This window comes from Notothenia rossii, assembly GCF_949606895.1.
Source record: "Notothenia rossii genome assembly, chromosome: 1".
NCBI lineage: Eukaryota > Metazoa > Chordata > Actinopteri > Perciformes > Nototheniidae > Notothenia > Notothenia rossii.
This window is the reverse complement of record NC_136912.1, coordinates 48,823,251-48,850,388: the sequence shown is the minus strand read 5'-3', so window position 1 is coordinate 48,850,388 and position 27,138 is coordinate 48,823,251. Positions and strand designations below refer to the sequence as shown.

The 27,138-nt window shown below is 40.3% G+C and overlaps 1 protein-coding gene across 1 annotated transcript; it reads right to left on the bottom strand.

Annotated features, from left to right (window-relative positions):
• Positions 1 to 9,722: 9,722 nt before the first annotated feature.
• On the bottom strand, positions 9,723 to 23,545 carry LOC307016977 (scavenger receptor cysteine-rich domain-containing protein DMBT1-like). The gene is made up of 3 exons (XM_079646387.1): positions 23,236 to 23,545; positions 17,717 to 18,040; positions 9,723 to 17,583 (listed from the first exon to the last, which is right to left on the bottom strand). The coding sequence occupies exons 1-3, from the start codon at positions 23,510 to 23,512 to the stop codon at positions 17,222 to 17,224; spliced, it is 963 nt and encodes a 320-aa protein (XP_079502513.1). The 5' UTR covers positions 23,513 to 23,545; the 3' UTR covers positions 9,723 to 17,221.
• Between the last annotated feature and the right edge of the window lie 3,593 nt (positions 23,546 to 27,138).

Below are 27,138 nucleotides of genomic sequence, written 5' to 3'. Positions count from 1 at the left end.
CAATGTTGTACCATCGTATGTTCATAATAACAAAAACATACAATTGGCTGCATCAAATCAAGTTTTATTTATATAGCACATTTGAAAGTGATTTTTGGTCGAGCCAAAGTGCTGTACATGTAATAAAAACACAATAATTTACAACGGAAATATAAAACACAGGAATAGTCAGGTGTCATACTCCGCTCTGACTAGAAGGCCAGAGAGAAGTCTTTAGTGAGGATTTAAAACACCCTAGTGTCTGGGCCGGCAGACTATTCCAGAGCCTAGGGCCAGCTGCTGCGAAGCCACAGAATGTTATTCGCTCTCAGCTAGTCTTATAATCAATTTTCAGTAAATAGTCATTGATATTGCTTATAGTATAGTTATAGTCTGATTCTGACATAAATTACAAAGCTTTCTAAGTGTTAGCACCAAGAGGCTCTGTAACTCTGACAAGAAAATACGTACAGAACATGTTTCCAAATAAAATGAAGTCCATGACAATACCATGTATTAAATATGAGTAAGATTATTTGCTTCACATTCTCCATACAAGTAGGCAATGCTAGGTTCCTAACAGCTCATTCCATTGAAGTGAATCAATGGCATAAAATAATACATCAACATTAAATGCAGTTTTCCAATTCACATTGACATCTGTACGTTTAACTGGTTTATAAAGCATTCAATGAAAGGCCAAATTATTATAGGTGTAGGAGCTCACATTAATACACTGTCAATGTTAATAAACAAAAAAAAAGACAAGGCGATGTGCCTGCAAGACTGCACTCAGGTAAACAAAACATATTACCCGTGCGCAGCAGCTAACCTGCCTGCGAGCCTTCGCTCAGGTCACATTTACACACGGCGCGGCTGACGCCCGATAGCACTAGCAGTATCGCTAGCACCGTTTTAGATTCAATGAGTGTCTCGTTTGCAAATGCTTCATTAAGTTACTTGTTACCCCCTTTACAAGCAACTACTGGACTGATCACAAGAGGAGATGAGTCAGAGGAAAAACAGAAGGAAACAGAGGATTGGTACTTTTCACCTTCAACATATGCTTAACACCCCTTTTCTCCTCATATTCTCTTTCATCACTTTTCATGTAACACATTCTAAACGCTGTAATCAATACTCTAAAACATACAGAACATGCTTCACGGCTGGTTTGGTTTCCGGTCATTCCGGATGTTTTCACATGCTACTCTCGTCTGTAAACAATAGTATATTCAAATAAACTGTACTTTCATTTAATATTCAGCATGGTAGTATCTCGACATCTATAGTTGTAGTGTTAAATCAGTTGGTTTCGGTTTTCACCACACCACGTCATTTCGCTACTCAATTCACCTCTTTAGGAAATCGTATATTAGCCACATGCTAAATGCTAACCGTAGATGAAGGATTTTCAGAATAAAAGCTTAACTGCTTGTGCACAAGAATTTCTGGTTTTTCAGAAAAAAAAGAGCATTTAACTTGACAGTATGTTTAAACTACATTATACCATCAAAACATTGATTTTAAATTTCTAACAGTCCCTCCTTACACACCTGAAAGGTGTGTATAATACTGAAATCAATGAGTTCTTCATCTGAACTTCGCATAGTACATATCTCATATTACAAACATGCAGTCTAAATGGAATGGTTCAATAGGCTTAACTTTACAGAAATACAAAATAAATTATTTGCCTGTGTTCAAACATAAAAGTTTTCCCTTGTGTATAACTTCTAGTGTTTGCATTCAATATCATTCTTCAAAATAGCAGCAATGGCTTGGTATCAAAACATTTCTTCCTCCCTCCTTTCTCAGAAACCATTCTCATACCACGCTCAGTGTTAAGGCACTTGTTTTTACAAAGTGAAAAGAATCAAACCATTTTAGACTAGCAATGATTTATACAACATGAAATCTACCATATTAGAATAGTATAAAATAATAAAGTCAAATAAAATGGACTATCTTAGAATAGTGTAAAATTAATTGGAATAATAAAAATATACTATCTTGGAATAGTATGAAGTAAATTGAAATGGATTCACTCCATTTTAATTTTGCTCACTTCTTCACATGATTTCATCATTTAAAGAATCACATCGGCTGGACATTCATTGATCAATCTCATCTCCGAAAATCCATATCATTTAAACTAACTCATCATTGTCATCAACATCTGTATACGGGGGTTGGTCGTCTTGTTCTGCTAGCATTTGTAACTGTCTCCTCATGAGAAATGTACCCTCCCTCCTTTCATACCATTTAAGGTATGAAAGTAATATGTTCTCTAGAAGGGGCCGTTGTGCGTTCTACTCTGGGGTACGGCATTCTAGACAGTCATTTCTGGGAGAAGATTTTGGTCAGTTACAAGAGTTGTAGAATTTCATCACTTAAAAGTTCCTACTCAGTAACTTTGGGTGGTCTGTTCTAATGCAGTGATAAAGTCCCTGAAATGGTGTGAGAACCGGTGGAATATCAATAACTCATTATACAAATTTATTTTCAATTCTGGTCTACTTAAATAGCTATGCTAACCCCTTTTACAGTGTGGAACCTTGGGTGCCCGAGCATGTGATAATTACTTCCTCCTTTAACAAGGATTTTAGAAACAGAAGTCATTTCATTAATGGTTTGTAGTTCAATTCAAGAATTTACACTTATGGCAGGTATGTTTTTCCTTTAAATAACATCTCTAAATGTCAGGTCATCTGGTGAATGGATGACCATTAGGAGCTGGTGGCGCTTGTCTTTTAAAACTCATACTCTGGTGCCGTGCGCTCCCTCTGAAGCTGCAAGTAAGATTTAAAACATCTGCAGGGTGGATCGAGCGACCCCTTCTCCCTGAACGATATTTGTTGTAAAATATGCAGCATCACAATGAGTGATCCAAGGCCCCGCATGTATTACTCCCAATCATATTAGTTTTTTTTTTATTTAAAATGTGCAATCTCTCTTTGCCCATGCTGTCTTTTTAAAACTCTACATCTTGGACGGAAAACAAATGTTATTTCAACCTTAATCTTCCCTCCTGTGGTAATAACCATGCTACAATGGAGAAATCAATACTCTAGATTGGAATACCATCTTTGGCTTGGTACTAGCTCTACCTTTAACTTTTTCCATACAAATAAAGATTTGTCTGCTTTTATAGAGTGGTTACTAAAACCATCCCTTTAAACTTTAGGTCTATACTGTAACAAATTAAATCTTCCCCAAATTCACACATGAATACACTCTTAAAGAATAATTTGTTCATATGATGAAAAGATTGAATAATATGTTCTACCCTCAGTGTGTTTTTAGGGTTATTTAATAGTTTCCTCTTTTTTTCTTTATAAATTCACCAATTGATTAATTCATGGCTAATAAATATTTTTCTTTACGTATTTCTCGTTGGTGAATAAGTGTGTTTATGTGTAAACTCACTCACGTTTTCCCTCTCTCCCCCTCTGGTTGTCAAGCCACGACCCCCTCACGTTCTGCCGGACCATGCCAACTCCTCCGTCCTTTCCTCTCCTCCGTCCACCTTCTCCGCAGTCCATCCGCTCTTGGATCCTTCCGCTGTAACTCTTTTCAGTGTCCCATCTGCTTTGCATTTCATCTCCTCCTTTACAGTCTCTACTGGTTGCATGGAGGGCGTATTCTGCTCTCATGTCCCACACTCTGCTCTTGTGCCCAAATCTTGTGACTCCGCTTGGAACTTCATGTCCTGTGGGGGACCGATGAGAGTGTGCCTTTTTATGTCACCTGTAGTTCTGGATTCCTCAGGTGGAGATGGTTCAGCTCTGCTTCTCTGTCTGTTCGATGGAGGAGGAGGAGTCTTCCGTGTTGAGGTCTTTTGTCTGCTTGGACGATGGGGTCGTAGCGGTCTGACAGGCGGATAGATAGATAGAGAGAGAGAGAGATCTCGGGAGGCATTACGTATAGTTAAATTCTAACACACCGAGGTAAAATAAATCCAACCTTTTCCACTCTATTTTCCTAATCTTACCATCCATCTTCGTTGTTAAATGTCATCTAAACACAATTCAAGTCTACTAATAATTTTACCATATCCCTAAACATTGCTTTCACCCACTGTAACATGTTTACTCCAATTAACTCTTTCAGGAAACCATTTTCTTCTATACATTTAAATACCTACATGTTTCTAGCACCACATATTTCACACACTATAAAAGAACGTCTCCATATTTTCTCCATCACTTTAAATCTCACTGTTATTTAGAACCGTAGTAACTTTGGTGACTGGACATATCTGCAATGTCGCCACTATCTGCTGGGGAATCTTGTTCATAGAGTTTGTACGTACAAAGCTGTACTTGTGGGTTAGTAGCCTGTGTTTAACAATCATTTTCAATAATTGTGCTCAGATAGGTCACCGGTCGGTTGTTCATAGCTTAACAGGGGGTGTTTCTGGTACGGACTAAAACATGGATCCAGTGTATTTAGAGATTCCCCTAATCTGTAAATCCCCATCACTTACATATCCCAATCACTTAAACGCATCTCATCATTTGATACAAGAACTGCATATAGGGGGGTGAATCATCTTGATTATAACCGCCTCTTGTTTGGGACCGAGTATTTCTAACTCCTCCTTTTGTTGCTCAGCTGATCTTTTGGCTCTGGGGATAAGTGAAAGTCTCTGAAACACAGCTGGAGTCTTATTAGTGATGTGGGCATTCTCTATGAGTGAACTAATGGTTCCATGTTTTACTTGATATTGTACTCCCCTTCCAGCCAGAAAGGTGCCAAGTGTAATGAGCACAATCAACAATGCTATTCTGCCTCTTATCCCTCGGGGACCCCACAATTGGTTTGGCTTTGTTCTTTTCATCATCTCTATTTTATCCCTGGTTGTGTCCGTTACAGAATTTAAATAATGAGTACAAAAATAACATATACAAAAAATTTGACTCTTTTTCAGATGTAAAACAAAAAATAGGTTTTCACATTAATGCTAATCTATAAAAATCTATAGACAATTTGTCTTTTGTGCTGTTTCTATCTTTATCTTATTTCTATTTATTGTTTTGTTCCAGCTCTGCCAAATCAGTCCTAACTCCCAATAATGTTCTGGAAGTTGCCAGTGAAGGGTGACAATGTGTGAGGTGGTGTCAATTTGCTCCTTTTTCTTTACCTTTAAACCGGAGCGCGTGTGAAGTTCGTTACAACTTTTCACGCTTCCGTCCACCGGGGATGAGCCCACTGTCTTTTGTGAACTTTCACCCTCACCCAATCACCTGGCCAAACAGGAGTCTCTTCTGGTGTCTCGTCTGGTATCTCTGTAGTTTTCCTAGCCTGCTGTGTAGACAAAACTTGCATAATATTACTCAGAGTTCTGACCTATTCATCCACTTCTATTTGTCTAATATCTAAAACTGGACCACTCCCTCCTTGGAGAAGGCCCAAGCTTCGGCATACCTCTTGTTGTTATGAGACCTATTGTTGACTACATTTTATTATTTATTAACTACAACGTCACCGAATCAACATATCTGTATAATCATGACACTCCCTCCTTTGAGCATAAAATGCTCAATTAATATTGCAATGATTACCGTATTATGAACAGGACATGTAAAACCCATAATAACGCTGCATTAAATAAATATAAATTCTCCGTGTACCCACAAGGCGTACAAAAATATCATATGATGTATGGCTTTCTGATGGCATAAACGAATATTCACAAAAGATTTTTCATTAGCACTTCTAATAGTTTACTTGTTTCAATAATGGCTTTTGTCATGGCATTATGCATCATCGTTGCTGCGAAAAACAATACCGCTGGTGTCGCCAATACGTCTCAATAATTCTAGGATTAGAGGATTGGTTGACACTGCTGAACTAACATATGATAAAATAATATTTCTCCAAACTGGAGGGAAAATATGAACTATTCTCACAGAGGGTGACCTGCATGAAGGGCTGGTGCCCCTCACTCAAATGAGATATTGCCTTACGCACTACACTATAAATCAGTAGTTACTCAAGAATAAATAAATAAAGACTGATTCTTGAAACTGTTGTAAAAACCCTAGAACTTCTTCATCCAAGCTCTCAATCAGTGTTATGTTATTTAATCTGCAGCTCACGCCTTAAAACAGATACTTCAGACCGATTATAAAATTGTGTTTATGAGAAAAATGTAATCTGACTCCATAAATCACATAATTGTTTGATTAAAAACTGCACTTCTGGCTAACAATAAATGAAGTTCCCCTTTAAACACAGCCCCGGTCTTCTGACGGGGTCTATCTATGTACTGGCTGGAAAATGTTGGGCCAGTCTCTGTCGCTCCGTCACAGTTCTCCCGCTAACAGTCACTCTCTAGTTCAGCTGGGTTCTTGTTGACTTCTTCACTGGTTTGAGAACACCTCCCTTTGTAGCCAGACTTCACCACAGCAGAATCGAGTTTCTGTTTTTAGGTCTGGACAGCTTCACGTCAGGTGTATCGCCGCTCCTTGCATATTTTGGGTGGAAGCCAGTCTTCTTGACCTCACTAGTTGTGTGGACACAATAGTTTTCTGTGTGGGGGAACAACATCACTCGTGATGTATTTTCCTTCTCATAATTACAAAAATAGTCTGCTAAATGTTCTACTCTGCTACTTCTAATCTGTGGATGCTCTGTGTAAATGCAATATTCTACTCACTATCTTTTAAATAACATTCAACCTCTCCCTTCTGTGGTGACATATGTGGCTCTATGTAGCTGGATTTCAAAATACTCTAGTGCTGAAGATGCATCACCTGATGGTCCGGTCCTCGAAGCTTCCTCATTGTTGCGGTTGATACCAGGCTGTCAGTGGCATTTGGTTCATGTTTGGAAATTCTGTACGTCTTTGACATCTCTGGGTTGCTTGGTATTTCATATCGTGGTAAATGAGATGTTGTCTCCATTCTTCAATGGGTATAGCGTCTAATGCCACCACATCTCCCAGGCTTGCCTGCACTGATAGGGGAAGGGCGTTAATGACCGCGTTCTTCCACAGCATTACGACAGAATGTGAAACGTCATGTCGTTCTCCAGTGCAGTCCTCCAACACTCCTTCACATCTCTTCAGGAAGGCATACATGTCTTCCCCCGGTTCTATTCTCAGGCTGTTGAGGGCATGTAAACTCTGTGTTGTTGGGTAGATTTGACGAATGGCAGCCCAATACCTCGACCTGACTTTGTTGAAGAAAATGTAATCTGGAGAGTTGGTGCATTTGGCCTTGGAATCCACTGCTCTTGCCTCGAGTCTTCCTTCTATCCGTCCAAGCAGTGCCCTCATGTCTCCCAAGCACAGGTGGTCTTGGACTGTGTATTTCTCCAGATCATTCTCCCACTTCTGACCTCCTTGTGTAAGTGGAGGTAGTTTTGCCGCTAATGCTTCCATGTCTCTGTGAGTCCATGATTGGTATTTCAATCCTCCTTCTCCAGCCGCTATCACCGGTAGCGTGAGTGTTGAGCAGTTCTTGAGTCTTCCAGCTTCAGTTACGGTTGTGGTGTCTGGAGAACCTTCGCCTTCTCTTCTCTTGAGTTGTGCTTCCATACGTTTGCTGAGTTCTTCCATCTTTCTGTTGAGCTCCTCTTCCATTCTTCTGCCTAGTTCTTCCAATCTTCTGTTGAGCTCACCAGATAGGAGTCTTACCTCATACTCCAAGTCTTTGACACGTGTAGCTGTGGGGAGACCGTCCAACTCCAATACTCCTCCTAAAACACCTAGAGTTGGAGCTTGTATTGGGGGTTGAAAGAAACTGTATTCTTCTGTCATGTAGGGAGGAGGCGCACCTGTCAGGCTTGGAAGGAGCTTTGAAGGTTGGATTACTGGAGCTTCTTCTGTCTTTTCTTTCTTATCTTCCTTTGCTGTGAGCTCTGCTCCTTGAGCCACATACATGCTGTTCGTTGATTCTTGGCTGACATATTTTAGATGGAGTACCAGACTTATAACTCTAGATTTTCTTTTTTCAGCTCTGTTCATAGCGCTTTTAGCAGGTCCATACCAAGGGGGTTGTCCTGCTTTGATCCATGCGTGTTGTTCTCGCAGGTATTCTCAATTTTCATGGTCAATTACTGCTTTTCTATGGGCTTTCGTTGGTGCTGGTTGATCATCTGCTGGAAACAGTCCTCTCGTTTGCCATTGTTCCAACAGTTTCTCCATGTGGTTCCATGTCTTTTGTCTAAGATTTGGAACTGTTATAGCATCTGATCTGATTTTATCCTTCCCTTGATATCTGCTGTTGAGCCTGGCTCTGCGTCTAGTCTCAACTTAGTTTGTTTTGGTGACATGTTCTCTAATTATTTATTAACTTATCAAAGATGAAGCACTAATCTTCTGACTAGCACCTTCGTTGCTGTTCGTCCGAACTTTAAATCTTTTTTTTTTTTTAAGTTGCTCAAGGTTTTAAAAAATTTTTTTTTGTAAGTTATAGATTTATTAATTTTTTTTATAATTTTTTTTTTATAGGTAAAATATTAATAAAGTTAATTATTTTATAAAAATTATGCAAATTTAAAATATGAAATGTTAAAATAAAGTTGTACCGTATATGGTTTTGACTTTGAAATATGAATATGGTTCAAATCCAAATCTCCTGTGTACAGTGCATACCGAAATGTATGAAATTATGCTAATGTCACTACTTGTGTTAGCTTCAATAAATTGGTGTTTGAAAAAGTATTATGTAAAGTTTCTTCTCTTATAATTAGAAACCACTTGCAATTCTATCTTGGCGATCAAGCATGTGTTTATTTATAACACTTAAAATTATACTTCACAATGTTATGGTGTTTCTTCTATTTGTGTAATAATTCTGTAATACCACCAGAGTGCGCTATTTTAATTTCCAGCTTAATCCACTAGGGGATATAGAATCGCAGTGACGCGTCGTAAAACCCGGAAGTAAACTTCTTCCGGTTCCTTCTTGAAAAACCAATGCAAATTCTCCAGAGGATTTTGGAAAATAGCTCGAAATAAGGTCTGTGGTTGACACACGTTTAAGAGAGGGATCACGTTTTGTTCAGCCGGATAATCTCCACATGTCAACCCTACTTTTATAATTTCTGAATCATAAATCTAGTCGCCAAAAGCGAAATGCTAACGTTATGCTATAAACGAACTACAAGCCAGTACAGCAGCAGGGTCGCACGACTTCAACGTCACGCCAACTTAAGATCGTTTCAACTGACTTGCACTGAAACTGCACTTTGAACACTTTAAATTAAATATATTAACATTTTAAACTGTATACCCCGGTTATCTAGGCCATTTTGGTTATGTTTAATGTATACCACTTTTATCTAGGCCCTTTTTGTTTTGTTTTATGTATACATGTCACACTGTGGGAAACGATATTTCGATATTTCTGGATGTATAACACATGTAGAAATTTTGACAATAAAGCTTGATTTGACTTTCGCATGCTTGCATATTTTAACAAAGCTTTTCATTTTAGCCACACTGAATTTAACTAGAAGTCATGGCTGTGTCAATTACCAGTCTGATATCGTTTTACAAAGATGACAAGAAGAGTGTAGACAGAGGAGAGAACCACTACACGTCAGGACACGTAACAGTGCAGCCTAGATGAAGGTGTGCTTACCGGTGTTGTCAGGGCTAGCATGAGGGACAAGGTTTATAGTGTCGGTGAGTAGTGATAGCAAGAGTACCGTTAACCTAGAGTTAATTTATTCACATTAATTCCCATCAACAAATCAATTGTATGTGTCACATGAAATCTTTATTAGGCAAGGCAAGGCAAGTTTATTTATATAGCACTTTTCAACACAAGGCAATTCAAAGTGCTTTACAAAAAATGAAAGACATTAAGAAAATGGCATTTAAAATCAGTCATTAAAAATAAAAGCTAATAAAATAAACATTAAAAGAAAAAATACATGGATAAAAGTTACAGTGCAGTCTAAGATATGAATAGTTCAATTAAAAGCAGCGACAAAAAGAAAAGTCTTCAGCCTGGATTTAAAAGTAGTAAGAGTTGCAGCGGACCTGCAGGTTTCTGGGAGTTTGTTCCAGATATTTGGAGCATAATAACTGAATGCTGCTTCTCCATGTTTAGTTCTGACTCTGGGGACAGAAAGCTGACCAGTCCCTGAAGACCTGAGAGATCTGGATGGTTCATAATTTAGCAGGAGGTCAGAAATGTATTTTGGGCCTAAACCATTCAGTGCTTTATAAACAGCAGCAATATTTTTAAATCTATTCTTTGACACACAGGAAGCCAGTGTAAAGACTTCAGAACAGGAGCGATGTGATCCTCTTTCTTAGTGTTAGTGAGGACTCGAGCAGCGGTGTTCTGAATCAGCTGCAGCTTTCTAATAGATTTTTTAGTGAGACCTGTGAAGACACCGTTGCAGTAGTCCAGTCTACTGAAGATAAAAGCATGGACACGTTTTTCCAAATCCTGCTGTGACATTAGTCTTTTAATCCTAGATATGTTCTTTAGGTGATAGTAAGCTGATTTAGTAACTGTTTTAATGTGACTGTTGAAACCAATAACTAATTTAACCCGCTCACAAGAGAGCCCACCTCCGAAGATCGTGACTGGCTGAGGGACAGACTCGGGGGCAGGTTTTCAGGGATTTCTTGGCTTCTCTCCCCCGAGCCAGAAGAGGAACACTGCAGCTTGGAAACACTTACTGTTCCTGAAATTATCAAATCTGTTGGGCATCAGGGACCTGAGGCAATTGTGGCAAGCATGGCATTGTCTGAGGAGCAACAGAGGGCAATTCAGGTGGCTACCACTGGACAGCGAACCAACCCAAACTGGCCTTTGTTCAGGAAAGGAAGGTTGACTGCCAGCAACTTTGGAGCTGTCCTGAGGTCAAAGCGTGTGACTGCTTCCTTTATTGCCAGGGTGCTAAGGCAACAACAGGCCCTTGATGGTGTTTTGTCTGTACAGTGGGGGACTATGAATGAATGTGAGGGCGTCAGGGCATTCACCACTGCAACTCAGATGCAGGTCCATGAGTCAGATTTGTGGCTCTCCCAATCAGGAATGTTGGGGGCATCTCCAGATGGTCTGGTAGGGTCTTCCGCTGTGCTGGAGGTAAAGTGTCCCAACGGAGCCAGGGAAATGACAATTAGTGAAGCATTGCAAATCAAGGGCTTCTGTGTCAGTAAGGAAGGACAAACATTCAGCCTGCGTGAGGAACATCCTTACTGGCACCAAGTGCAAGGTCAGCTTCACCTCACTGCAAGAAAGAAGAAGAAATAAAAAAATTGTGAATTTTTTTTAATTTACATTTACTCGTCTTTGCAATGTTGTGGTTGTTAGAGTGTTAGGTTTCCTGTCAGCTCGTCTGTTGGGAAGATATAAAATATTAGTTTCATGGAAGTCACACCGTCACATATAAGAACATTAAGACATACAGTACATACAGGCTAAAACAAAACATCTAAAGATATAACCTTGCACTTCGATAAGTCTCGGGAACATTTTCACTATTTTGACATTTTTATAGATGAAAATTGAACTAAAGATATAAATGGTAGATTCATCCATATTGAAAATAGGTGTCAGCTGCTACACTAATTATAATAGTTATATTTCTTAATTAATTAAGATAAGATATTACTGTATTGATCCCAATTTGGGAAATGTTTGTGTATATACAAAAGTATGTGAGGGATGGAATATTAAATTGAATATAAATGTAAAATGTACATGTGATTTTACGTCCAAGAGAAGCTATGGAGCCGAGAGTCCTCTGCCAGCCAGAGGTGATTTGTTATTAGTTCAATATGTCAAACTGATTTCCCTGACTACAATCTTTAGTTACATGGTGAAACGTTACGCTGCTTGTACTAATTAGACTTATCATATAAGCCACGCAGGTTTTAATAGGATGTATTCATTATCTTTACTTATGTTGCGGTCTTTTCAGCAGCGCCATCTCTAAAACGGCGATACAGTCACTACCCATCATTTACATTTCACCGTGACATGGACAAAAATGTAACGTCAGCTTACCTCATGACACGAATCCAGACTCCCGTTTGGAAAACATCGGCCGGGAAACGATAGAACAAGCACGTTTCATGCGAAGACCTGTGGCTGTAACCCGGAGCAAAGCAACAAACCATTGCGTAGCGAACTAGTAGCGCTAGCTTTAGCTAACGTTAGCTAACGAAACGAACTGCAGAGTAAAATTGGAAAACACTGGTAATTAATTATTCTATAATTTGTAAAACTACGGTGTTAAAAACGACAATTTCAAAAATGCAGATTCTAATGGTCAGATATAGATATACAGATACTAAAGATATGCAGGTACTTGCTTTCAAGAAGAACACAGGGGAAAACAAACTTAGCGGGAGTGTTTACGTGTTCGGCGTAATGACGTAAAACGGCCTCGACAATTTCTGTAGTCCTATTCAGCCACTCGGTAACAACCATCGTTTTTCAGACACGTAAACTCTTCAAAAATTCCCAGTGGGGTCACTGCTGATGTATTTAATGTCGTAGAACAAAACGTGATTTATCTCTTAAATTTGTGTCAACCACAGACCTTATTTCGAGCTATTTTCCAAAACCCTATGGAAAAAATGCATTGCTTTTTAAGGAAGGAACCGGAATTGCTAAAAATGCTAACTTACTTCCGGGTTTTACGACACGTCACTGCGGTTCTCTATAGCTGTTGCAAAACTAACTTGTTTTTAACAAGGAAAAACTTATTTTCCTTAATAATATCTTTAAAATAGGAAGAACATTACACTATGGTTAAACAACACAGCACATAACCGCCAAAACACATTTGCAAACAAGAATATTCACAAAACCGCCAATACACATTTACCAGCAGAAGTACTTCCAATAGTTCTAACTCTAATAAGAAGTATGATGTTCTTTAGAAGATGGAATGCCTAGCCTCAGTGTGTTAAAGCAAACAGAGTACTTCAATTATCATTTCATGAAATGGCGACTTCCGTGTGGTTCACTGTGAACATGAGGTCAAGACAAGATGGCAACTGGTTTTCCAACGTTTGACCTGAAGAACAAAGGGATTTGAGAAAACACCTCGTGGCTCTCACAGTGGAGTTGAAATAATGGCGGGGTGATATTTTGTAGAGTAAATTCAACAAACAACACTGTAGTTTAAAATAACATTTCTATTTAGTTTACAATGATAAATGGGCCTTATACCCTTACGTCATAGCCCTCTACCCATGTACGTAAATGTTTTGACTTTAAGAGCCAGTATGGTCATCTCTTCTGTTTAAACACGCTATTTATGGGACAAAATGGGACGCTATCCAAACACAATCAGAAAAATATCCTCTATCTAATGCACGAATGTCGCACTTCCTGCCGTAATCCACAACGCAATGTCTTTTTGAAAACAGAAATAAAGTAACCACTGAAAGCTTCAAACTCCTCAGGCCTTTTCCTTGAAAAAGGACTTTTTTAAAACAGCCTCACACTGTTGTTAACACAAAACACTCACTCCAATAACCTTAGCTTCAAACTTTGGCTGTGTCTTTGCCTCAAGCAGTCCCGACTGCTTAATGGCCTAAAACCATTCACGTTAACTTAAAACGCAACAAAAGACACCTATAGAAGGGATTGGACTCTGGCCGACATGTAATAACAGACAAACGAATAGCATGCAGGGTTAAATAGAACAAAACTAATTGAACTCACCCTGCCTGTGACAAAGCAACGCCACGTGTGGTAGGATACCAATGTTTATCAATTTAGGCTTGTTTTAACTTAAATTTACGCAGTCTTTCTCAGGAGTCCAACTTACCAGACAGACACACACTCCTATTGTTCACTATGTAATCTATTGAAGACTTTGAATAAACAAGTACTTCTTTACCTTTCTGTATGGGCCCGAGTGTATGTCTGCCAGCATTGTTCAAGCTCCTTTGAAAACTGCAACTGCTCTCCCGGTGAAACAAGATCACGTCCGTGTCCCCAATTGTTAAATATGTTCTTTATTCTCGCGTCCAGGAGAGAAGCTTTAAAATGAGACTAAATGGAGTCTCTGAAAATATTAAAATGGGGTACTTTAATTTAAAAAAGGCGCGGTAGTGTTACAGACAGAATATTGTTCCGGCAGAAAACAGCTGTGATCTGGCTCTCCTGAGCAAGAAGAGAAGCCCGAATCCCCCGTTCGGTGCCGTTATATATCCTCTGCTGGCTCCTCCCCGCCAGCCGGCTCGCCTCGCCTCTAATGTCCGTTGTTGCATTTAAACAGAGGATTGGTACTTTTCACCTTCAACATATGCTTAACACGCCTTTTTTTCCTCATATGCTCTTTCATCACTTTTCATGTAACACATTCTAAACGCTGTAATCAATACTCTAAAACATACAGAAAATGCTTCACGGCTGGTTTGGTTTCCGGTCATTCCGGATGTTTTCACATGCTACTCTCGTCTGTAAACAATAGTGTATTCAAATAAACTGTACTTTCATTTAATATTCAGCATGGTAGTATCTCGACATCTATAGTTGTAGTGTTAAATCAGTAGGTTTCGGTTTTCACCACACCACGTCATTTCGCTACTCAATTCACCTCTAGGAAATCGTATATTAGCCACATGCTAAATGCTAACCGTAGATGAAGGATTTTTTAGAATAAAAGCTTAACTGCTTGTGCACAAGAATGTCTGGTTTTTCAGTATAAAAGAGCATTTAACTTGACAGTATGTTTAAACTACATTATACCATCAAAACATTGATTTTAAATTTCTAACAGTGTTCAGATAATAACCTTGTTCTGAACTCCCTAAAAACAAAAGAACTCATGATAGACTTCAGGAAAAACAGCACAACACCAGATCCACTGTACATCAACGGCAACTGTGTGGAAAGGGTTCCCGCCTTCAGGTTCCTCGGCATACACATTGCTGAAAATCTATCCTGGTCTATCAACACCACAACATCTGTATAAAAGGCCCAGCAGCGATTACACTTCCTGAGGATCCTCAGAAAAAACAACCTGGAGGAGAAGCTTCTGGTGTCTTTCTACCGCTGCTCCATAGTGTGCTGGCATATTGCCTAACCACGTGGTGTGCCAGCTGCTCAGAAAAGGACAGGAAATCCCTTCAGAGGGTCATCAACACAGCCCAGAAGGTCATCGGCTGCTCACTGCCTTCTCTGGAGCCAACGTTGCCTCAACAGAGCAGGCAAAATAATAGCAGACTCTTCACACCCTGGACACTTCCTGTTTGCTCTTCTGCCCTCCGGTAGACGCGACAGGTCAATTCAATCAAGGACAAACCTACTGAAAAACAGTTTCTACCCCAGAGCCATACGAGAACTGAACACCGTCAAACGCTGAACTGAACAGTTACAACTTGCAACTGCACTACTTTTTAATAGTTGTATTAACTTATTAACTGATCGACATCAGAGATGCAAAATATCATCCCTGTGTTTTTTATATTGTAAACTGTATTTAAATTATATGCGGGCATGTATGCATGTTGGTATGGATGTGTGAGCATATGTTTTGTGTGTATATGTTTATATAGATATATATTTATTCGTTTTATGTGGAAATGCACTGCGAGGATTGCTTTTTTAAATGTCGTTGTACCTGGTGCGATGACAATAAAGGAATTCTATTCTATTCTTCTATTCTAATTGAGTACATAGATTGCACCTTGCACTATCGCCACTACATTTTTTTAAAGTGCACCCAGACCTTCGATCGCTTCGCTCTGTCCGCCATGCCTGCGGGAGTCTCACAGCAATAATAAGAGCGCTGTTGAGAGAGATGACGAGTGGCATTTACAGTGGCCAATCAGAGGGGTCTCAAACCGGATACATCACACGGGATGAGGGTTCCCAACCAACCAGAATGGTTTAAAGTTAAACTAAGGAAGTAGACGTAACACATATACCGATAGCAGCACCGTTTGTCCAGCGGCTTAACGGTATACCGATACCGTCCAATCAAGTACCGGTATTGACTTAGTACCGGTTCTCGGTACCCATCCCTGCATCTAACACAACCTGGCAATGTGTCCCAGGAGGAAGGGCAAGGAATGAATGTGTGGAACAGCCTGACAGAGCTAGAGGAACATTCATACATCCATTAATCTACACTATGGTTCCTACTGGATCAACAGGTCAGAGATTTGTTCAATAAGGTCGTGTAGGGCTTAATATTTGATGTTAAATTATGTAATCCTTTATGACAAGTTTGTATTGCATCAGCCTGAGACAATACGCCTACTGTAGATATTTATATCTTAAATGAGCAGTTTACAGCAGACACTGTTAGCAAGTTGATGGTGAGCATACAGGTGCATTTATCAAACACATTGCAAGATGTTTTGTTTCTGAGGGTTTGGTTAAGCTCAAACCAGAACTAAAAGGAGGGTCTAAATTGGACCTATATTTTTATTGTTTAATATTATGGAAACGCACTGTATAGAAGTACAGGGGTAGAATGAGCCATTGTGTTAAATGATGCCCAGAGATCCTGCAATAGAGTCTTATTGAGTGTAGTCTCAGAGGAATGACAGGTCCACAAAGAACACTGGAAAGCTACATTATGTTGGCTAAATGGGGCAGAAACACCCATTTTCTAGTATAAATAAGAAATGAAGATTGTTTTTCAGAGACTGATGCAAGGTGTGGTTTTGCCAATGTATGAATGTGTAAGAATTTGTTGGTTTCAAAATGGTTTTTCAAAAAGCAAACAACGATTATAGGCATGTATCAGCTTCTCCGGCTGACTCATGCCTGTCACACGACAGGGCTAACTGAATTCTGGATGAGACAATTTATACACTAGTTACTTACGTTGCTTTCAAATTGACCAAGATAGATTACATTTATTTTACAGTTATTGTGCGGCGGCCATTGGATAGTTCAGTGTTTCACCCACTGTTCTGAGAGCCAATGCAAAGTCTGCAGCACAGCTCATCGGTACACAGAGAGAGGTACCACTCAAGGTACAGAAAGATTATATCGAAATGCAATAGAAATACACGAAAACAAGTTATTACATTTCTTCTACATGGGAAACTTGCCAGTTTACGTTCTTGATGAACAACATTTACCATTGTAGGACCCACGAAGGTTGGCTGTTAGGAGGTGGAGGAGGCAGGTGGTAGGTAAGAAGCTAAAACGTAAACAACGTTTCCACAGAGACCATCTCAAAATGAAAATCTGCAAAAAGCCCTGTCTCTCCACTGAAAGGAGCCAGGACCAAAAGGGAGGGGCCAACCTCACAACTTTTGTCTGTCCTACAGAATAACCAATCACCATCAGTTATTTCCACCTTGTATACTAATATTTGTTATTGCCTCACCAGTGCAGACCACTTCAATCGCAGTGGAAGAGAACCAGAGCTGCACAGACCCACAGTCCATCAGTGGAGACTCTGATCCATCACAGTCAGAGAAGAATCTGGACACAGGTGTGTTGTGGAGAAGATCAATCTGTTTGGTTGAAGCAGCAGAACCACAGCCCAGCTGTCGACACACCAGAGCAGCATGCTTCAGGTCCCAGACCCTGGACCCTGTGCTCAGCAGCCTCCACTCCTCCTGGAACACCAGCAGTCTGCCGGCACAGGCCTCACTGTCATCCTCTCTGAGCACTCCATCATCCAGCATGACATCGTAGTCCACTACATGGGATGAGATCATGGTCATTTATACAAGTTGATAGTATAGCATATCCAAGAAATTATTATTTTTATATTTATGTATTTTTATCATTTATGTTAAAATACGGAAAATTACACAACCAAATTCTCCCACCTTGAAGAATGAGAGAGAGGCTCTGGCCCTCAGTGGAGAAGTTCTGATGGAAAACATAGTTTTGATAAACACAGCTGTAGTTCCCTTGGTGGGCGGGCTCTGCAGCAGCAAACCTGAAGAAGGCAGAGTGATTGACAGCTGGCAGGGTGTAGCTGGTTGGGTTAGAGCCAGTGAACATGAGGCTGAAGGAACCTCCGGGGTACTGTGGCTCCACGGAGCAGTTGAGAGAGAAGCTGTGGCCCTTGAAGAGCAGCACATCCCGTTCCTGGTCGTCATAGTAACCCCTCGTAGAAATAACAGGCCTGTTGGGAGGAAGCAGGAAGTCTGCAGGCAAAGACAAAAACTGGAGATATGACAAAAATAAAAAATAATGAGGAAAAGTCAACAGCCATTCAAAGTAATTTTGGTAAGAACAGTGTATCAGATACATGATGTTGTTTAAACTGTACTGTTGTAGTTGCTGTTTTTACAATGCTTCAAGTGCCTAAGCCAGTTCCTTTGCAGGAAAAACATGTTAGTCGATGATTTCATCACCGAGCACAATCTCGATTTTATGTTTTTTAACTGACACTGGAATAGACCAAAATAGCAGTGCAGCTGTACTTGTCGAATCAACCCCTCACAACTTTAGTTTTATGAGTCAGGAAAGAATGCATAAGAAAGGGGGTGGAGTTGCTATTCTGTTCAATGATTCCCTTCAATGCAGGAAGACATCTTATGGGAACTTTGCTTCTTTTGAATATGTGGCCCTTCAGCTGAAATGCTCCTCTCGAGCTCTGTTCCTAAATATCTATAGACCACCCAAATACTGTGCAAGTTTTTTTGATGACTTTACTGAACTGCTGTCTATAGTGTGTATTGACTTTGACTGTCTTGTCATTGTTGGTGATTTTAACATCCACGTTGACAACCCCCAGGACAGAGGGGCTAAAGAACTGTTTTGTGTTCTTGATAACTATGGACTGACTCAGCATGTGACGGAGCCCACGCACAATAAGGGGTACACTCTGGACTTAATTATCTCAAAGTTCACACAAATGTTCAAAAAGAGGTAACCACAAAGCGATATTTAACTGAAAACACTAGGGAAATGTTTACTCAGAATGTTTCTTCCACACTTGCCCCTGCTAACATCTCAGTAAATGAGCTAGTCGATCATTTTAAATCAAAAATTCAAAATGTTATAGATGCCATTGCTCCCACCAAGCTAAAGGAAGTGTCTGGCAAGAAAACATCTCCACGGAGAAAGGCCATGAGAGTGAAAACAGAAAAAAGAGAGTGTCGAAAAGCTGAACGCAGGTGGCTCCAGGTTCATTTTGAAATCTATAAAGAGAGACTTGGCTTTTATAATTTGGAATTGAAAAATGCACGACAGTCATTCTTCTCTGACATCATTACCAAAAACAATAATAATAATAATGAGTTTCATTTGTAACGCACTTCATAGCAGTGAGCATGGAACAATATAAAGCAGCACACAACGCACGTGCCTTGTTTGCTACGGTCGACAGACTAACAAACCCCCCAGTGTCAGTAGCCTCTGAATTTCTATCCACCAGGGCGTGCAATGATTTTGCCTCCTTCTTCACTGACAACATTCAGAAAATCCGACAAGCAGTCAGTGCCTCTGCATCAGGTACAGCAGATGTTCTGTCCCTGTGTCCACCTAATATCAATTCAGACACCATGACACAATTCCATCAGATCAATGATACAAACCTAGAGGACATTATACTACTTCTGAAATCCTCCTCCTGCTGCCTTGATATTATTCTAACAAGCTATTATTTTTTTTAAATGTCATTGCATGATCTACTTCACATAGTAAACAAGTCTCTTCACTCAGGTGTATTTCCACAGGCCCTGAAAACGGCAGTCATTAAACCGCTCTTAAAAAAGAATAATCTAGATGCTTCAGTAATGAACAATTACAGGCCCATATCAAACCTGCCATTTCTAGGTAAAATCATTGAAAAAGTTGTTTTTCAACAGTTGAGTAACTTCTTGCATTTAAATAACTGTTTCGATGTGTTCCAGTCAGGCTTTCGTCCAAACCACAGCACTGAGACTGCTCTTGTAAAGGTCTTCAATGACATCCACTTAAACACAGACAGTGGCAGAACTTCAGTGTTAGTAATATTAGATCTCAGTGCTGCGTTTGACACTGTTGACCACATCATATTACTAGACTGACTGGAAAACTGGGTGGGTCTTTCGGAAACAGTGCTAAATTGGTTTGAATACTTAAAGGACCGGAAAAACTTTGTCTCTTTAGGTAAATACACACCTGAGTTGACAAATATGACATGTGGGGTTCCTTGTCCATGCTTTTATCTTCAGTAGACTTGACTATGTTGTTGACAGATCTGCTGGTCTGATGGAAAGGATGTTTGTTTCAATAATGTCTTATCAGACCGAACATCCTGAACTCTTGACATATGCACATTATGCATTTTAGTTTTTGACACCTTGCAAGCAAAGCATAACAGTTCCAAGCACAATTCTAAGAAGGCATTTGTGGTTTTTGACACCTTGACAACGGTTGCGGTTGAGGACAACAATGAGTCAGGATGCAGGCGGACTGCGCAAAGATTTGAACCAACTTCCTGGGCCGGCCGGCGAATCTTAGAGACAGAGTCCTTATTGTCTGTTAATAAATGAAGTCTCTGTCAATGTCATGTTCAGAATCAAGTTTTTTCTTTAAACATTTAATTTCAAATATGCAAACTTTATACTTTAATTTATTAACAATGTGTTCTGCTTTCATGAAAAATGTTCATATTCCCTCTTTTGTTAAAATTGCATATTATTACTATAAGTCTTCATTTGTTTTAATTTTAACTTTACATTTTTAATTTTTCATTAAGTAAAAGTTGAAAATATGTGACCTCCTTCTCCCTCAAAGATAGAAAAGGGGAAACCACCTGATGCAGAGAGGGAGGAGGCAAGAGACTATAAAAGATGATGTGTAAAGAGAAATGGGGGCAATTGAGAGCTTGAGGACTTTTTGAGGCTTGATTTTGGGCCTTGGGCTCTTGGGCTCTTGGGCTCTTGGGCTCTTGGGCCTGGGCTCTTTTAGACGGCTCTAGGGGATTCACTTGTGAACCTGTTAATTTTGTACTTTGACCTTGTGTCTTTGTAAAACTTTTGGATCTTTCTTTTGTTAATCTTTGGATTCTTGTAAATCCTCTATTTTTGTTAAAACCTTAATAAAACCGGTTTGTACTTTGTACATTTCGATCCAATTCCTGGTCTCTCTCGTGGTCTCTGAAGGTATCTGCTTAGAGTGAGGTAAGAACACCCTTCCCTGGAAAAGGCTGACATTAGTTGATGATTTGGATTTTAAATTGTTTAAGGGGAATAGAAACCCTTCTAAGGTTAAACTATAGTTTCACATTGGTCACTGTGGTTGATGTGGTTTTGATTGATGTTGAAATATGACATATGCTATGCTGATGTGGTAATGTCACTGCTGTGATATTAATGTTTGACTCTGGCTGTGTTTGATATTACAATTGCATTGTTTTGATTGGTATAACCCGGGATCAAAAGAGGGGGTTAGGGATTGTGGGTCCTGAAGCTGCCCTAATTACTAGGGGGTCTCCCAACGACACCGGGGTTTCTCCTCCAGGGGCAGTTTGGATACTGCTCTGGGGTTCTACCAGCCCACCAACACCTACTGCACTACACACTCCGTTTTGCTATCCTGGCGGTCGGGAACCGACGCTTTAGTGCCTGAAATAAGTGATACGACGGGCAGCTGGTGTTAGAGGCCACGCTGTAAACGCCCCCCTAAGCAGATTAAGGTGATCTTGTGTGTAGATTCTGGGGGGTTTTGAAGTCCTAAAAAGATTGGACGGCCGTTTTCCGGAGCCTTATCAGCACCGGAGCTCTGTATCGGAGACGGCCTAGATATTAACGTTGGTTGTATCGAAGTTAGATTCCTTTTCACTGTAATGGTGTCTTTGCAGGTCTCACTAAAAAATCTATTCGAAAGATGCAGCTAATTCAGAACGCTGCTGCTCGAGTCCTCACTAACAATAAGAAGGTGGATCACATTACTCCAGTTCTGAAGTCTTTACACTGGCTTCCTGTGTTTGTCAAATAATTGATTTTAAAATACTGCTAATGGTTTAGGCCCAAAATACATTTCTGACCTACTGCTAAATTATGAACCATCCAGATCTCTCAGGTCTTCAGGGACGGGTCAGCTTTCTGTCCCCAGAGTCAGAACTAAACATGGTAAAGCAGCGTTTAGTTATTATGCTCCAAATACCTGGAACAAACTCCCAGAAACCTGCAGGTCCGCTGCAACTCTTACTACTTTTAAATCTAGGCTGAAGACTTTTCTGTTTCCGCTGCTTTTAATTGAACCATTTATATCTTAAACTGCACTGTAACTTTTATTCATGTAATGTATACCTGTTATTCTTGTTTTATGTTTATTTTATCATCTTTGCTTTTGAACTGCCAGTTTATAATATGTTTCTGCTGCACTATTTCTCAATGCTCTTAATGTCTTTCATTTTTGTGAAGCACTTTGAATTGCCTTGTGTTGAACGGTGCTATATAAATAAACTTGCCTTGCCACAGTCTGCAAGGAATGCTTCACAACTAATTCTTGACCGCGTTAGAGTGTTATCATGTAGCGTATTACTGTGTTACAAGTTAGCGTATTATGTTAATATAGATCACTAAGCCACAATGTGTGAGTGATGTTTCACTGAACCGTCATCTGTGGGTGTCAGACCGGGGTTAACCTCCACCTCTCCCCTGGGCTGACAGTGAGACTCACTTCGGCCATTTCTTACAAACCTGGCTATCATTATTATAAACATATAAACAGTGGTATGATTAAAGCACTGCTTGTGAACAGGTTATCTTCTTCACTGTTTAGTTCAATACCATTTTTTTTAATAGTGTAACTGATGGAAAAATGTGCAGTACCCTAAAGTAACTATTTAGCCTTTTGTTTTGTTTTGTTGCTTAAGAGAACATAGTAGTATAGTGTGGGCCCCATAGTAATATTGGGCCTGGTAATGGGCATGCAACTGTATCATTTTTCAAAAGCACTTTATTTATATGTTGTATTTTTGATTTATTTAATTCACTTCTGATATTCATGTGCAATACCAATTTTAAAATAGGTGAAGCTTTCACTTGAACAGTTACAAGAAGTAAAGGCACACAGGCACAGAGGGCAGCTCAGGGGTCCTTTAGGTGAAACGCAAAAGAGTTAAAGGATTTACTCTTTAGACCGTGCCGAGTGCTTTTGTATGTCGCAGAATGAACAACAGAAGTAAAAGGATTTTATTTTAAATCGGGAAGTCTTGTTTATTTCCAAGTGTGCAACAATGGTATTAATTCAAGTTAATGTAATAATATGATGTGGCTAGCTGTCAATTTGAACAGCTCCATACATGTAGAACAGCTATTTTATGATAAAAGCATTAATATCAGTTGCAATTTCATCATATATGAATCTGCTCTATACATAGAGCTGAAACTGCCATTCTCACCTGAGCAGACCACTTGAGTGGAGCCTGAAGAGGAGAGCCACTTCCTCACGGAGCCACAGCCCATCAGTGCCCCTTCAGAGCCATCACAGTCGGAGTAGAAGCGCCATGCGGGCCGGGCGGCACCAGGCAGCTGGACTCTGCTGCTGGAGATTGGGGCGCCGCAGCCCAGCTGTGTGCACACCACAGCGGCCTCCCGCAGGCTCCACGAATGCAGGAAGCTCACAGCTCTCCACTCCTCCTGGTGCACCTCCAGTGCTCCAGTGCAGCGGCTCTGCATGCTCACCAGCCTCACATCCTCCAGATCTGAAAGTCACCAGCTGGGTACAATTAATCAAAGCTGGGCCAGGTCGAGAATACTGTGGAAGCCCATTTCCGCCAGAGAAGAAACACATTTACACTTACTTATCTCATAATTATGACTTACCTGTCTCATTATGACTTACTTATCTCATAATTATGACATACTTATCTCATTATTATGGCATACTATCTCAAAATAATAAGAAATGTTAAAATGAAGCTCAGCAAAAGTTCTTTCAGGAAGACTGGGGCCGTTTCTCAATCGCTAGTAAAACTGCTGCAGAGCAAGTATTTCAAGTATACTACGTCACCGAGTGGTGCCGAAGGACTGTTTAAATCGTTTAAATGCATGTTAAATCAATATGGGCCATTTCTCAATTGCGAGGAAACTGGCTTCCAAGCCAATATTTCAAGGATACTACGTCCACGAGTGCCGCCGAAGGACTGTTCCAATCTCCAGCATACTTGGAATTCCACCGAGGCCACGTCCTTGGTTTGGGGGTAATTTCGAGGCTGCACATGGGTAGACTTCGCGTCCTTCAAATCCCCACAATGCTTTGCGCACGGACCAATTTCAAAAACCCTTGCGGAAAATGGCGGAACCGACGCAGCACAGCACACATTTAAATGTAAGTATGTAGTGGCGTAGAACATGTGTTGGTAAATGTGTTACTTTGTTGCATTTGTTATTACCAAAAATGTGTTCCGTGAAAGTAAAGCAAGTTCATAATTAGATAGACATCGTGAGGTTTTTATTTTCGGTACAGTTTATGTTGAAACCGTTAGAGTGGCACACTTGTTAGCCTGTTCCATTCTTCTTTGTTTTCCGAAGCCGTGGCTTGGAAGTATACTTGCTTCGTTTCTGAAGGAAGTGACTTGGAAGTATGCGACTACCAAGCCAGTATCCTCGCGATTGAGAAACGGCCATGGTCTAACCATAGGTCTAGCTCAAGCATGGGCAAACTAAGGCCCACGGGCCACATACAGACTTTTTAATCCGACCCGCCGAATATTGGTACAAAATTGTCCAAATTATAGTAATGACCGCATTAATTTGGCCTTTTTCCTGCAACCTCGTAATTTCAGTTTATTCCACTAGATGGCACAATTGACCACTCGGCAACCCGGCAGGATCTAAGAACCGCATACGTCACCCTTGCAATGGAGGGGGCTGAGATTAACCTGAGCTGAGCAATCATGGCGAGTACATTGAATACAAGTTGTAGAAAGTAGTAGCGCTGAGCAAAGCTACTAAAAAGCGACCTCACACTTATAAAAAAAAACGTATATAAAGTCAGGCAACACCAACCAGCTTAGTGTGATTCTGTTTATTTTACCTTACTTTAATAACCATCCGTTCACCGTTATTGACCATTGTGAAGAGGCCAATGTTTTCCTGTTGTTTTGTATTATTGCAGCTATCGGATGGAATCAATACATGGGCTACATGTGGCCATCACAAATAAAATCATAACCAAAACTATGCTGGTAAAATGTGCCGGTTTATGCCACAATATGATATCAACAAGTAGACAATATAGTCTGATTAGCTTCGGTTGCTATCCTAACATCACCTGTAGAATGCCAGAGAAACAGCGTTGTGATGCCAAACAGCGTCAATTCAGGCTGACACACATTCACTGATAGGGAATATTTCTCAGCTGTTTGTGTGACAGTCGGACAGTGAATACTTTCCAGCGGCCGCTGCCGTGAGTTAACGGGACAATAATCTCCGGTAGACGAGCCGCGCTCCAGCGGGCGGTAATGCCACTGAAACACATTAATAAACAATGCACCATGGCACTCTGGAGAAAGGTATAAGGTTGGAGAAGTAGTTATTTTATTTAATCTGGCTTCGTATGATTAAAAACTACCCAACGCAGTCCTCTATTGATGTTGTAGCGGTGTTGCGGAGAAAATCAGCGACGTAAAACGCAGTGTGGGTCTTAAGAACTTCGAAGGCACGTAAACGGTTAAGTCATGATGCAAAGGATGAAGCAAAGGATGAAGCAAAGGATGAAGCAATAATTCACCTTTGAACCTAATTCGCATTTGAACCTGCATTTAACAATGAGTGGACCAAAGAAAAGAAAAGTTGACAATGAGTGCAGAGTGTTTAAAGAGGAGTGGAGAGTGAAATATTTTTTCACCGAAGTGCGACCAAAGGCTGTATGTCTTATTTGCCATGAAACCGTTGCGGTATTCAAGGAATACAATATCAGCCGCAACTTTTCCACCAAGCATGCTAACTATGCTAGCAAACAGCAAACAGGCTACTGCTCAGAGGTTGGCAGCCAATTTAAAGACTCAGCAAAATATATTTCTCCAACAAACTTCTATTCAAGAGTCAAGCACCAAGGCAAGTTATTTGCTAGCATTCAAATTAGCAAAGGCCAGCAAACCTATCTCCGAAGGGGAGTTTTTGAAAGAATGCACGGTAGAGACAGCAGGTCTCTTGTGTCCAGAGAGCAAAAGCAAATTTGAAAAAATGACTTTATCACGCAGGACAGTGACTCGCCGTGTAGAACTAATTGACGAAGATTTGGCCAGCGAGTTAAACAAAACAGCTGAGTCATTTAAGTTGTATTCGTTAGCACTGGACGAAAGTACCGACGTAAAAGATACCGCTCAGCTCTTCATTTTTATCAGAGGGATTAATGACAATTTTGAGATAACAGAGGAGTTTTTGACCATAGAATCTGTAAAGGGGACAACACGAGGAGAGGACTTGTATGGCAGTGTGTCTGGTGTCATCGAGAGGCTGAAGCTACCTTGGAGTAAACTTGCCAATGTCACCACAGATGGATCGCCAAACTTAACAGGAAAAAAAGTTGGGCTGCTGAAAAGAATCCAGGATAAGGTGAAAGAGGAAGACCCTGAGCTGGATGTCATTTTCCTGCACTGCATAATCCATCAGGAAGCCCTGTGTAAATCTGTATTGCAACTTGATCATATTGTGAAGCCAGTCGTAAAACTCGTTAACTGTATACGAGCGAGTGGACTTCAGCATCGTCAATTTGTTAAGTCCCTTGAGGAAACGGATGCTGATCACCAGGACTTGCTTTATCACTCTCATGTCCGCTGGTTAAGTTTGGGGAATGTCGATGAGTGTAGGAGTTCAAAGGGGAGATTAGCTCATTTTTGGAGTTAATCGGGAAAGCTGACGATTTTCCAGAGCCGAGCGACGCAGCTGGCTTTATGATTTTGCTTTTGCTTTGGACATACTGACACACATGAATAAGCTGAACATGAAGCTACAAGGGAAAGATCAATTTGTGCACGAAATGTACACAAATGTGAGAGCCTTCAAAACCAAGTTGACTTTATTCTCAAGACAAATGTCAAACAAATCATTCGGTCATTTCACCACACTAGCGACACTTAAAGAGGCCCCTCGACGTGTGAAGAAATACAGCAAATCGCTGGAAGACCTGCACGGAGAATTCTGCCGTCGCTTTTCTGATTTTGACAACATCGAAAAGTCACATCAGCTGGTTTCATGTCCCCTTTCACAAGACTGTGAAAGAGCGCCGCAGGAGTTGCAATTGGAACTGATTGATCTTCAATATGACTCCGTCTTAAAGGAGAAGTTCAACTTCCTCA